This window comes from Protomyctophum bolini, assembly GCF_963924005.1.
Source record: "Protomyctophum bolini genome assembly, chromosome: 6".
In the NCBI taxonomy this organism is placed as follows: domain Eukaryota; kingdom Metazoa; phylum Chordata; class Actinopteri; order Myctophiformes; family Myctophidae; genus Protomyctophum; species Protomyctophum bolini.
This window is the reverse complement of record NC_137867.1, coordinates 28,282,860-28,296,298: the sequence shown is the minus strand read 5'-3', so window position 1 is coordinate 28,296,298 and position 13,439 is coordinate 28,282,860. Positions and strand designations below refer to the sequence as shown.

General features: G+C 39.6%; 2 protein-coding genes across 2 annotated transcripts; both read right to left on the bottom strand.

The window, feature by feature from the left end:
• Positions 1–199: 199 nt before the first annotated feature.
• On the bottom strand, positions 200–5,600 carry rnf181 (ring finger protein 181). The gene is made up of 6 exons (XM_080766671.1): positions 5,549–5,600; positions 5,199–5,292; positions 4,299–4,432; positions 1,550–1,665; positions 917–991; positions 200–793 (listed from the first exon to the last, which is right to left on the bottom strand). The coding sequence occupies exons 1-6, from the start codon at positions 5,571–5,573 to the stop codon at positions 734–736; spliced, it is 504 nt and encodes a 167-aa protein (XP_080622797.1). The 5' UTR covers positions 5,574–5,600; the 3' UTR covers positions 200–733.
• Positions 5,601–6,984: 1,384 nt separating this feature from the next.
• On the bottom strand, positions 6,985–12,529 carry vamp5 (vesicle-associated membrane protein 5). Its single transcript, XM_080766729.1, has 3 exons — positions 12,243–12,529; positions 10,272–10,415; positions 6,985–8,504 (listed from the first exon to the last, which is right to left on the bottom strand). The coding sequence occupies exons 1-3, from the start codon at positions 12,243–12,245 to the stop codon at positions 8,349–8,351; spliced, it is 303 nt and encodes a 100-aa protein (XP_080622855.1). The 5' UTR covers positions 12,246–12,529; the 3' UTR covers positions 6,985–8,348.
• Between the last annotated feature and the right edge of the window lie 910 nt (positions 12,530–13,439).

Genomic DNA, 13,439 nt, shown 5'->3' with positions numbered 1-13,439 from the left:
TCTATGGCTATAGCCACCAATATGCTTTGAGACCTTTACTGTATATGAATATACCATACTTCTGCTTTGGACTGATTTGGACAATTTCCTCTCTCTGCACTCTTCTAGCTAAAGAAAATAAAACTCATTCAGGCATACTAAGGCAAAGAAAGTAACAGTTAAGACTAAATTCTAATACATACAGACTTGGAATTCCTTGTATTGTACAATCACAAATCATACTTTTAATTTCTTTGGGAAACAAATTCCAGCAGAATACCCGTTTGTACATAAATGTCTAGCATCCATAGTTATATAAAAAAAGAAATCTTAAAAACTTTTCATTCATTCGAATTGAATGCAAGCAAAAGTAAAATAAATCTCACAGTTATGCAACCCTATCACTTTGAAGGGATCATGGGAAAAATGAAATTCATGCTACCTAGACAAGTGGAAGAAAAATAACCACGTGTCCTACCTGATATCTAAAATAGGGCCTTCTCACATTTACATTTTTACAGATGGATGTTCCTAAATTTCTTTCCTTTGTACTTAACATCTCCAGGGAATTCCGTGGGAAACACTGCAGACTATGTCATGAATTGGAATTGCACTAAGGACTAATCTACATTGCATTACACAACCCTTTTGTTGCTCAACGAAAATGATCTATGTTCAGGTGAAAAACATGTCAACTTGTAGAAAGGGTCGTGTGATGAAGTATAATTTGACCTTAAGATTGACATCTCAAATGTCATGTGTACATGGCTCCATGTAGGTCCTCTAGTCTGTGCTCCCTTTGTTTTCTTCTCTCCTGAAACATCCACAATCAGTTAGTTTAGTCACACAAGGGACTGACAAGAACGAATTTACGCAGAAGTAAAGAGAAAACACAAGAAATAAAGTTGTACAGTAAAGGCAGCTTTTGCAGACTAACCTTGTCTTTTTTAAATTCTTCATACTCTGGATTGTCGGTTGGCAATTCAAGGCGACATAAAGGACAGGAATTGGTCTATGATTGAAAAAGGAATATTGTGCATATAAAAGATATGACTGAAAAGGGAACATAGTGCCAGAAACCATATGATTATGGCGAGTTTAAAAAAACCCCCCACAGAAACAGGGTTCCATAGAAAGTTAAGAGCCCACATCCACCTACTGCATTATGTCTGCCCATCGGCTTTCCCTACCGTCTGCCTCAATAAAAATAGATTATTGCTGGCCTAACATTGAACTAGAGTTGTGGTGTACGTGGTTTTAGCCACTCCAACCTCAAATCCCACCTACTCCAAGTTGCATTGGATGGTCACAACACTGTTTCTTTTTTTTTACCATGCAAAAGTGGGCCAAAAACAAAAACATTGATATATTTGTTTACATAATTATGTCCTGCTGTGTACCAAAAGTCCAAGGTTTCGCTGTACGGTGGTGGTGACAATGAATAAACGATGACAAGAAGCATTGTGAAATAAAGAAGAGCAACCTAGGTTTCTTGGCATAATTCAATGATCAACGCAAAGTATGATTTGTCTGATATCTTACAAGAATTACAACTTTGTGTGAGATTTACCTTCCCCAACCAGGGCAGGATGCATCCTGAGTGGAAGAGATGTTTGCAGGGCATTTCTCGAACTGACTCTTGCTCCTCAAACTCCAGCAGACACACAGGACACTTCAGCCCTTTATCTGTGAGAAAAACAACAACCATGTTGACTTTGCTTACCTATAATTCACCATCTTCCTCGCAAATATGTACACTCTATTGGTTGGAATAACAAGCCTCCAACAGCCAATCATCATCATTACAGTCAGATCTCATTCAGCATATTAGCTGCTTAAATGGGATGAAAACAGGAGGATGTGCTTCTATACTAGTGGTGCATTCAATTAATTGATATATATATATATAATATAATATATCGAAAGTCCGGACGATAGGTGAATCGATCGAGAGGCTGCTGTATCGATATGGAAATATACGAGTGACGCAGTGTTGACAAACGATCCCAGACCCCTTTTTAGGAAGTTTACACATTTTATTTTAATTTAAAGATATCTGTGGTCCTGAAAGTGAATTATTGTATTTGTGCAACACAGTCATTATTTTGAATAAACGTATAATCGATTAATATTAATATCGATATATCATATTGTGGCCTCTGTATCGTAATACATATCTATTGTGAGATTGCAAGCAATATCCAACCACTATTCTATACAGGATATTACTTTTCTCCTCAAACGTCAATTTAAAAACCAATCTGGCTTATGCCCGATTCTGTTAATCTATACTTTGTTAACAACAATGTATTAACTGACTCTCAAAGTTCACTTGTCCTAAACTCAAGACCATTTCGGCATGTCATCCCTTTTCTCTCACGTCTTTCCTATTAATCTTTCTATGTGGAGATTGAAGGACAATACATGCTCCTTCCAATGTCAGAACAAAAAATCTGTTTCGGACAGGCGTCCTGAACTAGTTTGGACAGTCAGGACATCTGGGAGAGTTCTGAGACACACTTAAGGCCTTAAGATCTTTGTGAGACTGGTGCTGGCCCATCTGAAGGTCAGACCCTCTGCAGTTCACCTATCAGGCCAACAGATCTGTCGAAAGTCGAAGACAGTCAACACAGAATTACAATCATAACCTCCAACATTTACTTCCCAGGTGGACTTATCCAAGGATTCTCTTTGTGGACATTTTTGAACTGCATGCACCAACTTGGGTGCATGCAGGAACGATGCAAGTTGGGAATGCATGCCCCAGCCTCACCTGTTTATGCAATGCCTTTTGCACCAAAACATTTTGCAAACAAAATAGTTTTCACTAGTTAGTGGCTACACTGTCCTCCTGTGTTGGGTGGAAGCGATGTCTGCCCAAATGTAGCCAGTTTGTTTACATTACATAGTTTGCTAGCTACTAGCTAGCCCACTAACATTTGGAAACAGGTGATATACTATTATGTCCACCATGTTTTATCAACTCAGACAGGCAGTCAGCTGTTAGGTCATCGGCTGCTCTGGGCAGGCACTCGCTTAGGCGACACTCTTTTGGCATGCATGCCTTGTTGTCCAGTGATGAGAAAACGTACAGCTATGGGGCATGGTTTGCGAAATTTCCTCTGGCAAAAGACATACATGCCATCCAGGTAAGGAAACTCACAGTCGGCTAGGTTAGGTTAGTGCAATTATCTGCAATATCTTGTAATTTATCACAAAATTATATAATAATAATAATACTACCGTGGTTAATTTACGCTATACAGGCACTATATAGCGTATAGCTGTGTCACTCATGACCAACAACACGACCACTGCTCACAACATAATAAATTACTTCCCGAACAGACACACCACATGCCATCGCACTTGGATGAATAGCTCAATCTGCACAGGTTATGACCCGAGTCTCTGTGTCACCATGATGAAATAGTAATAACAATAAGTACATATATTTGATTTATTTATAATAATAAAAAACATTCAAAACATATTCAAATACACTCAACCCCCATTTTAAAATGCTGCATACAATTCTATGTATTCTTTAAACTGTTACAGTAGCTGCATACTACTAAACCAGAAGTCTGTTTGGTCCAGGAGGGCACCCTGACCCACAAAAAACCCATCTGAAGGACATATTGCATTACATACTGCCACAGAACAGTTCTGTGTTCTGGAAGCCACACAACAGCCACCACGACTCGCACTGTTGGTGGCGAGTGGAGCACTACTGTAACTGATGGCTAAATGAATATCAGGATATTGCGACTGCGACACACTATGGGGAATTTTCACTTGCTTCACTGCTGACAGATTGAACCTGATGAAGCTGGGCTGTATGTGGAAACAATTCTGCAATCAATCACAGTACATACATGTGTATAAGCGTATATACATGTGTTTAAGTTACATCTGCGTCAGATCATGACCTGACGAAGATGTAACTTAAACATCGAAACGTTGTCACTTTTTATTTTCACCCTGTTATATTAACCTAGGGCCTAAATTGTCTGAGCTGTTCCAGTGCCTTCTTTTTCGCACGTAACCTGTCCTGCTTCTGAGATGCACCAGACTGGCCTGCTATAGGCTAGAGGCGCGGTTGGAACTCCCTTCTACATGTGTATAAGCGTATTGGTATACTCCCTTCAATGTAAAATCTATCAGATTTTCTGATCATTCTGATTTATGAATATGAATTAGCAGTTTCATTAACTCTATAATGACTCATCAACTTCAGTGTGTGGTGGACTACTTTAGCATTACAAAAATAATAAGGTTAATTGCGAATGAGGTCAGTTTCTGTGCTGCCGAGTCACCTGCTTGATCTGGAGAGATGATGACTACTGAGAGGGTTTGTACTGCAGTTTTGGCTGCTGGAGGTGGAAGACGCTGGTCCCAATCCGATAGGTCAAATGCCCCTGAGTCAATGTCCAAGCCCTGCATCAAAGACCTTCACAGAGAGAGAAATACCAGTCTGTCAATACATAGATTTATATTCAAATTTTATTTTTCCATTTTGACAAATTGTCACGTCTAACCTGGAGACATGAGTACATTTAGCCGCAATATGCAACACTAGATGTTTTATAATGGGTTGAATCCAGAGTTGCAAATTGCAATACCCTCCATTGACAGCCCATTGATCCAAATAGAAATTTCCGATCTGCTTGTATTAAACTACGTTAAACTCACCAACATTGCAGCTGTAGGGCAAGCTTGAATTATCCTCTTTCAATCTGCAAAGCGTTTGTTTAATAAACATCCACCATAGCGTAGACATGTTATGAGCTACTTTCTGTCAAGAAAGATGTTGGAGTTTGGAAGCATTCGTTTTCTTTAACACATCATGCTTCTGTCTCCTGCATCATGTGCAAATTCGAAACAGGTGGTACTTGACATAAAGTAGCTCATAACATGTCTACGGTGGATTTTTATGAAACAATCACTTTACAGATTGAAGCTCGCCCTACAGCTGCAATGTTGGTGAGTTTAGTGTCATTTAATACAACAATATCTGACATTTCTATTTGGATCAATGGGATGTCAATAGAGAGTATTGCAAGTCTAGATTCAACCCATTATAAAAAATATATATTATTGCGGCTAGAGAACTTTACCTTGCCAGCCTACTAACATTCTTAAAGCGGAAAGGCTCCATTGAAATTGGTCATTTAATGTTGGACAATTACTTTATTCGAAATAGGATTTTCTCTCACCTGGCTAATTCAAGTAGTGCATTCTGCCGGTACTGTTCCTCGGGGTTAGTAGGCTCACAATCATGTTCATCAAAGTAGGATGCCATTGGTCCTCCTAACAAACAAACAGGAGAAACAAGTTTTTACACGGGCATAAAAATGTAAACTAAAAAGTTGCCTGCCCTGTAGTAGCACACAGGCTAACAGCTATTAGCTGTCTAAAGCCAACATGCCATTTGTAACGCTTTCTGAGCACTCCTATAACTGTCAGACAGGCAGATACATAACAGACAGCAGGGAATTGTATTAAAAAAAACATTTCTGGGAAAAACAAATAAACTACTCATAAACTCTCACCACAGTGGACTCACCTCTGTTAGCAACAGTAAACAACATTGGTCATTCTACCGGGTATGACGCATAGGTCTCTGGGTATGACGATAGAATCACGTGTCCGTTTTCCAAGACCCGTTTCATCCAATCAGAAAGAGCCAGTATACATTTATTTTATGTCATACATGTTAAATGAAAAATAAAAATACACACATATTATATATATATATATATATATATATATATTTATTTTTCACCCATGCTAAACCCCTTATGTGTAAACTACTTTGCCGTTTGCCTTTTTTCTTTTACATTTTTGAATAGTTAAATTAGCTACAAGTCGTGTCGATGTAGATTGGCTATTTTAACTATTCAAAAATATTTTTCAAAATATAGTAGTTTAGGGATAAGGGGTTTAGCATGGACGAAAATAGAGCTTAGTCTCAGCCATGTACTTGACTCAGGCATTTATTGTTCTTCTTATTCATATTTGTGTTGCATTACTGTTACTGCCATCTTCTGGAGTTAATTAGTTTCTCTTACAATTTGTTTGAATTTTCCTCTGTCCTTTCCTGTATTCTCAAGAAAGCAGATTAACTTCTCCAAATTAAAGGCCATGCCATGACACTGGGTTCACTTCACTCCACACTGTCCCACACGCCCTTGACCCATTCCCATTTTGCTGGTCCCCTCTGGTTCTGTTTATTTGGGTGTTCATATAACCCATATTTGAACAAATGTACAGTGCCAACTTTACTCCCCTCCTGGACATCTTAAAGTCTGAACTTGCTGGTGGGCATCACTATTCACTACTTGGTTGGGTAGAGTGGTGCTCTACAAAGTTTTTATATCCACTCCAAATGATTCCCAATGAGTTCATTTATTTGAGGCAAGAGAAGGTCCAGGTTAAAACTAGCTAAATTACATGAGCTACAGTACAGCTAAGAACCTACACCGATTACAGATCTCACCTGTTCTGAACGCCACCATATATGCCCGTCAGTCCCTGGAGCACTGCATCCAATGTCATGGCTTGTACTGTAATCAATGTACTTGGCCTCACACCCAGAACTCACCTAACCCCTCTCACTCAACCCAGATTCGGCATGGGGACAAATTCGTTCTACTGCTATGTCACCAAAATGTGGACTCCCCTACCAACAAACATCAAAGAAATGTACTGTAGGGCCTACTATTTGCAACTGTAAAAGTATTTAGTCAAACAATCAATCAATCTTCCTCCAGTATTCCCTTTAAATCTCCATTCCAGCAGTTATCAAGTACAGCTCTGTAGAGATAGAAGAGTCTCAATTTGCTCTGTTCCTTTTGTTCTCAAAGTCATGTTGGGTGTCAGGGGTGTACTAGTGGAGGATGAATCTACTCCCCAGTAGATTCATAGAGACCGCCTTAGACTTGTTTGACCACACTATGAATTGATCAGTGTTGTGCATTATTACAACAGTGCCTTAGGACAGAGGGATATTGTCTTTTTTATTTTATTTTTTACAAATACTGTTCATTACACCTTTAGACAGTTTGAGATGAAAAATGTCACAAATGGTAACATGCAAATAAAAACACAAAGTGCTCACTCCTTGGATTGAGCATAATATTCACTCAGCACACACATCTACTTATTTGTCTTCATGTTTGTTTGAGTTGGTAATATTACGTTTATCTTACGTTTATCAACTGCAAACTCTCTCAAACACTCTTCTAGAGTTTAACATACAGTAAGTCCCCTAACATTTATTATTGACTTGATCCATTGCATTTTTTTTTATATTGAATGACAGTTGTGGACAACGTATATACTGAAGTAAATAGTATTCAAAAGTACAAATTACAAAGTACATATTATTTTTTATATCAACATATATAGCAATATCAGCATTGCTGTATTGACATTTTAAACATTTTAAAAATAATGTAAATGGTGTGATGCGTTGTGGGCTTGTAGATCTGCTATTCTCACTATATTTGTATAGTTTATATAGTTATTTTTGGGTTCTAAGAGTCCCTTCCTAGAAATGTAGTAGTCAAAACTACAATATTTTTATTTCAAATGTAGCATAGTGAAAGTCATGCGCTTACAAAAACAAAGTAGCCTACTTAAGTATGTGCATTTAGCTACTGTCCACCACTGTTGAATGATAAACATATGTTAAATTAATATTTCACATTTTGTAATTCTTCTGTGGATGTTGTTAATACATACAACAACATAGAAAATGCATTTATTGACATGTGTTGCCATTGGCAACACATGTCTATAAATGCATATACTAGGACTAGGACTTTAACCTGTCAATTCAACACATTACTAATAACAGATACCATAAGTAGATATACTACGTTCCATTATTCCAACTTCTCAGAGCACTGGTTAAGAGATGTACAGTAACCATTAAAGAAAGAGGACAAAAGCAGCTGAGTTAGCGACGGTACCATTTCAATTGACAACATGAGTGAAAAAGAGTGGCATTCAAACTCAATCCTGGGCACCCATATAGCTAGTTTATAATTGTGCAAGATTGTTAACTGCGTTACCATGATATCACAGGTCTAAATAAGTCCTGCTGGTTTTCATGTCATGGCTAAAATAAAAACCAGTAGAACTCGGAGCACCCATGGCCGAGACTGGGAACCATGACTTTAAACAAGCAAACATCACAGACATGATAAGAGTGGTTTTGACATGGTATGTGACAGCTTTTTACTATCAGGCCTGACCAATCATCACCATGATACTTCTCTCAGCTGTCTCCACTGGTATCATTTCCATCTTGTCTGTCATTTTAGACCCGAAATCTGAATTTTTACTTGCTAGCAATAGGTTTAGCCTCCTTCCGCACTGACACAGCTATAGATTATAATTCCAACAATGACAGCTGCCACGACGACGACAACGCCAGTCAGCACCACTTTCATCTTAATGCTGTCCCAAAGTTTTTTCTCCTTCACCTTTTGGGTGGTCTTTTGAAAGGCCATACTCTGAAAAAAGAAGGCACATAAAATACAATCAAGATTATAAATCTCTTATTTAAGGATTTGTCCTGTGTCCTGTACACTCACATGATACTTGCTTGTGTTAACATATTGCACTTTAGTCCTATAATTCAACAGCAGTAACTAACTCAAATAGTCTCAATCAATAGAAAACATAGGCACTGAAAACATTATAGGCACTGTAGAAAATTATTCTCCTGCATAGGTAGTTCATGTCTGTTTATTTTCTCAGTGTTCTTCTACATTTCACAGATGGGATGTCCTGGTGGTTCAATCAGTCAACATGCATACCAAAAATAAACCTTGTTGGGCCTAGCTCATGACCTGTGTCACTTGTCATCCTTCCCTCAAATCCATCTGTCCTGTCTTTATTCACTCTAGAATAAAACTAAAAGGCCTGTCTATAATTTAACAGTGGTTATCTTGGCATGCCTGCTAGTTTGCTAGTTTCTCTCAAACAGGCAGGCCATCCATCCTTATAACTGCACGATCATATAACAGGCCAATGTGGGAAAGAGGTGACCCCCTTAACTGACCCCCGGACGGACATGCGCCTCGTGGCATGTCCTGGACATACTCAGTCATACCCAGGGAGACCAGTTAACTTCATTCATCTTAGGAAACAATAGGAAATACCTTTCTAAAAATAGCCCCATAAAGCACAATCAGGATGCAAATTGTACATTTGTTTTCCCATCTAGCTCCACCTAAGGTGTATTTATAGACATCAAGATGACATTTCCTAGTTGATTCCCTGGGCTCTTTCAAGACCCCTAAAAGCTGTAGTAAACAGTAAGTTGAAAACTAGTGCTCACGCAGCCTTTAATCAAAGCCTATCATGTAATCATCATGTCCAGTCTACTCTAGACTGTCTACCTGTGGTTATACCGTTATTTGCGTCTTGCACTAAGTTGGAGGAGTAACAGTAAAAGTTTTGATTCTTATCTTACATTGACTTACATTGCTTACCTTTCTTATATGATTTAAATACCATACCAAAGTATTCTTTGTGTTTTCAGTGAGGAAGAGGTAATAGTGTTGCAATTACTTTTTTGGATCCCTCATTAGCTACTCCATCCAGCAGCTACGGATAGGCGAACGGGCTTATAATATTTGTCAGTTCAACCCAGGGACTTCCACACTGATCCCGTAATATTGAGTGCAACTGCAAACATATTTTTGAGGACTCCTATGTCCAGCATTGAGGGTTTGTGTAAACACAAACATTGTCCTAACACAAACATTAAATGCCATTGACAATGAATGGATAGCTTTGAGTGTTTGTGCAAACACACACATTGAATGCCATTGACAATGAATGGCCAGTTTTGAGTGTTTGTGCAAATATTGGCCAGAATTAAATGGTGTATGATGATGATGTATGATGATAAGAGCGCCCCTCACTTCATAAGGGTGTGATTTTTAAGTAAGGCTACACAAATAACTTATTTCCACTCTCATAGTATTCTATCAACCCTGTTCAATTTACCAGTCCATACTCCCACTGTACCAACCGTGTGGCCTTGGGGTTAGAGTGTCTACCCTGAGACTTGGAGGCCGGGGTCCATATTTGGCACATACGTGAAACATATGCATTTTGTCTTGCTCAGGGACACATAGACCGGAGACGGTATGCGAACCGGGGACCCTCTTTATCCCGACTAAAGTCTAAACGCACTCTACCGGCTGTCCGACTTCATGGTGCTGCAGAACAAATGTGATGGTTGTGACAATAAAACCTTAAACTTGTACCTTGGTCAGGAGCTCATCAGCCCTGTCCTCCAGTTCGCCGAGCTTGCTCTCCCTCTCACTAGCCTTGTTGATGTTGTCCAACATGATGACCCTAACGTCCTCCACCTCCTCCTGGGTCTGTTGCAGGCGGCTCCTCCCATTCTCCTGGACAAAAGACCAAACAGGTGTTACCAGTACACAGCTATTTAAATAGCTCTGAGAAAAATGCTGCCATTTGTCCCACAGTGACTGGCTGCAAAAAAAGTCCTGCTATTTGTTTCAAAAAAGCTTTATACCCTGTTATAACATGTACATAACGATGCAATGTGACATAGGCTAGCTCTGTTTACAAAATACTGTACCCCCTCCAACTGTATATACTTTCCCCATTTTCAACTGTTTTTATTTTATTGTGACACGTTTGTTTTATATGCCAATAAAGCTCCTTGGAATTGAATGGTCAATACCAAAAGTGGTTTCCTGCAATGAGCCAGAGCAGTGGTTTTTCAAACTTTTGGTCTCTAGCAAAACAAGTTCTTACAGGCGCTCTCCTTCTCCCAGTCCCACTGGCCCACACCTGCAAATTCGTACAAATTCCCAGGCACAGCAGTGTGCTATAGAGTTTGAGAACCACTGAGATAGAGTGACATTGCAGGAGAAGAACAGAGAGCACTTGCGTAGCCAATCGGTGACAACAAAAAGTTGCCAGGCAGGTTTCCTATGGCAGGCAGCCCACTTGATTCTTAACAACAAACAAGCCATATCCAGGAAGAATGCATGCCTCTGAGCCTGAGGCCTCTACATAGATTGATAAGAAACTAGAGCAGGATATGTTGAGAAATAGCTGGACCCCAGAGTATTTTGTGTCCTGACTTCTCCATGACATTTTGCCATCTGTAGCCAGGGGGGAAATGTGTGTCTCAGAAAGTCAAGGCTACGATGCTTAGCCTTTTGACATGGACAGGAAACCAACCGACAGTACAAAACAAGTACGACCTCAGCATCTTGAGTGGATTCATAATTCACCCCATTTCCGCAGACTGTCCCATAACCTTACACAAGCAAATGTAGTATATAATGAGAAGACATGGTGCAAGAAGTCAGTTCAGAAGTTGATTATTTATTTTGAAGGTTTTCAAATTAGCCTATATAGCTAGGCATAATATTTGAACAAAAGTGTTAAAAGGTAAACGAGCATTGACTTAGCTCAGGAACTGCCCATTCGAGTGCCTAGCTTCCTTCCTTCACTCCCTCCCCCTCTATCCAGTACCCAGAATGAGTGGACCTGGCATTTTCCTACCAAATCCCAATTCATCCCAATACACATCCGCCTCATACAGAGATAGCAAAAATTAGCAGATCTACAAGCTCACAACGTGATACGTCATGATGGTTCTGAGCTTGTAGATCTGCCATTTTCGAATGATTTTCCTTGAGAAAAATAATAACATAGGCTATACATTTTTTTGGACATTTCTTTTTACATTTTACATTTCCCATGTCGCCTACCCTCAATTAGACTCGCTATAGTTGGTCAAAAAACTAATCATCATCATCATCAACAAGACAACAACTATTCATATTAATGTGTTTACACCGTTATAGACTACTTTAGTATAGTCTTATAATTTATCCAACCCGGTCTCATAGAAGTGAACGGGGAGGAAATAAAGTACCGGGTGAGACCGGGTTGAATTTATCAACCGGATTTTGTTGTGATTGTATTGAGCATGATGTGATGGTGAAGTTCTCTTCACCTCACTGGTGGTCAGTGGTCCCTGATGCACGCTATCACCTTTGAGGACTTTGCCCTCTATAGTCACTAGTGCACAACTGTTTAGCATTATAGGCTGCATATAATACAAAAGTATTTAAAACAGTAAAATCCTTTAGTACTACTTTACTGTCGATATAAACTTGACTTGCACAACAAACAACAGCCCCAGGCTACAATGCATACGCACAAACGTATTAGAAATGAAATGCACTTACCATTGCTCTCGCGCGTCACAAACTTTATTTCTGTCCGACTTTGTCACCGAATCATTTGAAGCGCTTGAGCTTAGAATAAAACTTTCACACGATAGGCCTACTTTCACTTCCGCACGACCGCACCGCTGCGAGCGGCGTTCTTTGTAGCCCTTTTACTGCCCTGTTTTCCTCGACTTAGTTTCACTTCAGTTGAGTTGAGCAGTTCAGTTGTGAGTGTGACTGTCGGCGGGGTAGTGGGCTCAGCTGGCCTGGTTGACACCACCCACATCCTTATCTGATCAACACACCAACTAAACCAGCCAACTGCATGACTGACATCGCGGTGTGGGAGTGGGACCTCACGAATCTACCGTATTAAGTTACAGTCTCTTTTGCGGGGCAGAGGAATGTGAGCACATAAATAGATAATAACCAGGACTTTTTACTTGTTTGTTGTAATTGTGTGTGTTTATGATGATGATCAAAGAAGGAGTGTGGAATGGGTCGGGATATGTTGTGGAAGAGACAGACAGTGCCAAAGCAGCCCAGTCCCAGTGGACGAACTGTAGCGCATTACCTCATGTAAGCCTAAGGGCTAAACCCTAAAACCAGCACGGGTGTAGTCAACTTTAAAGAAATTAAAATAATACAAAAATACTGCAGAAGGTATAGCCTTTTCAAAGTAATGGGTGTCCTTGTGTGCTGTCCAAGACTGTAGAAAATAGGTGCTGTTACTGCTGTGTGCAGTGCATAGACTGTAAAAAAAAAAAATAGGTGCAGTGCTACACTAAAACGAAGTGGGGACTGGTGAACTGGGCAGTGGGCACTGGGCACTAAAGCGAGGTAGAACAGCCCCGCCCCGCGGATACGGAGGTAACAAGCTGAGAACACAACTCCATTGTATCTCTTTGCGTCAGATGCACAATTAAGATTCCTTACAACAAGCTTCGTCTGTGTATTCACTATTCAACGACGCTACTCGGCCAAAAAGCACACCAAAGAAGAGTTCTTCGTGACAGAGAAATCAAGACGAATTAATGTTAAAATACATTACATATATCGGATTATCCACTCAGCCTATAGCCTACTGAATTGAATTCACTGATAAACAAATAAAGTGACTGTAAGTACTAGTATATAGGCCTAATTTGAAGTTCATTCAAATATTCTACATATGTGAATGTCACTGTCACATCACAGGCTATATCATGTCAAACA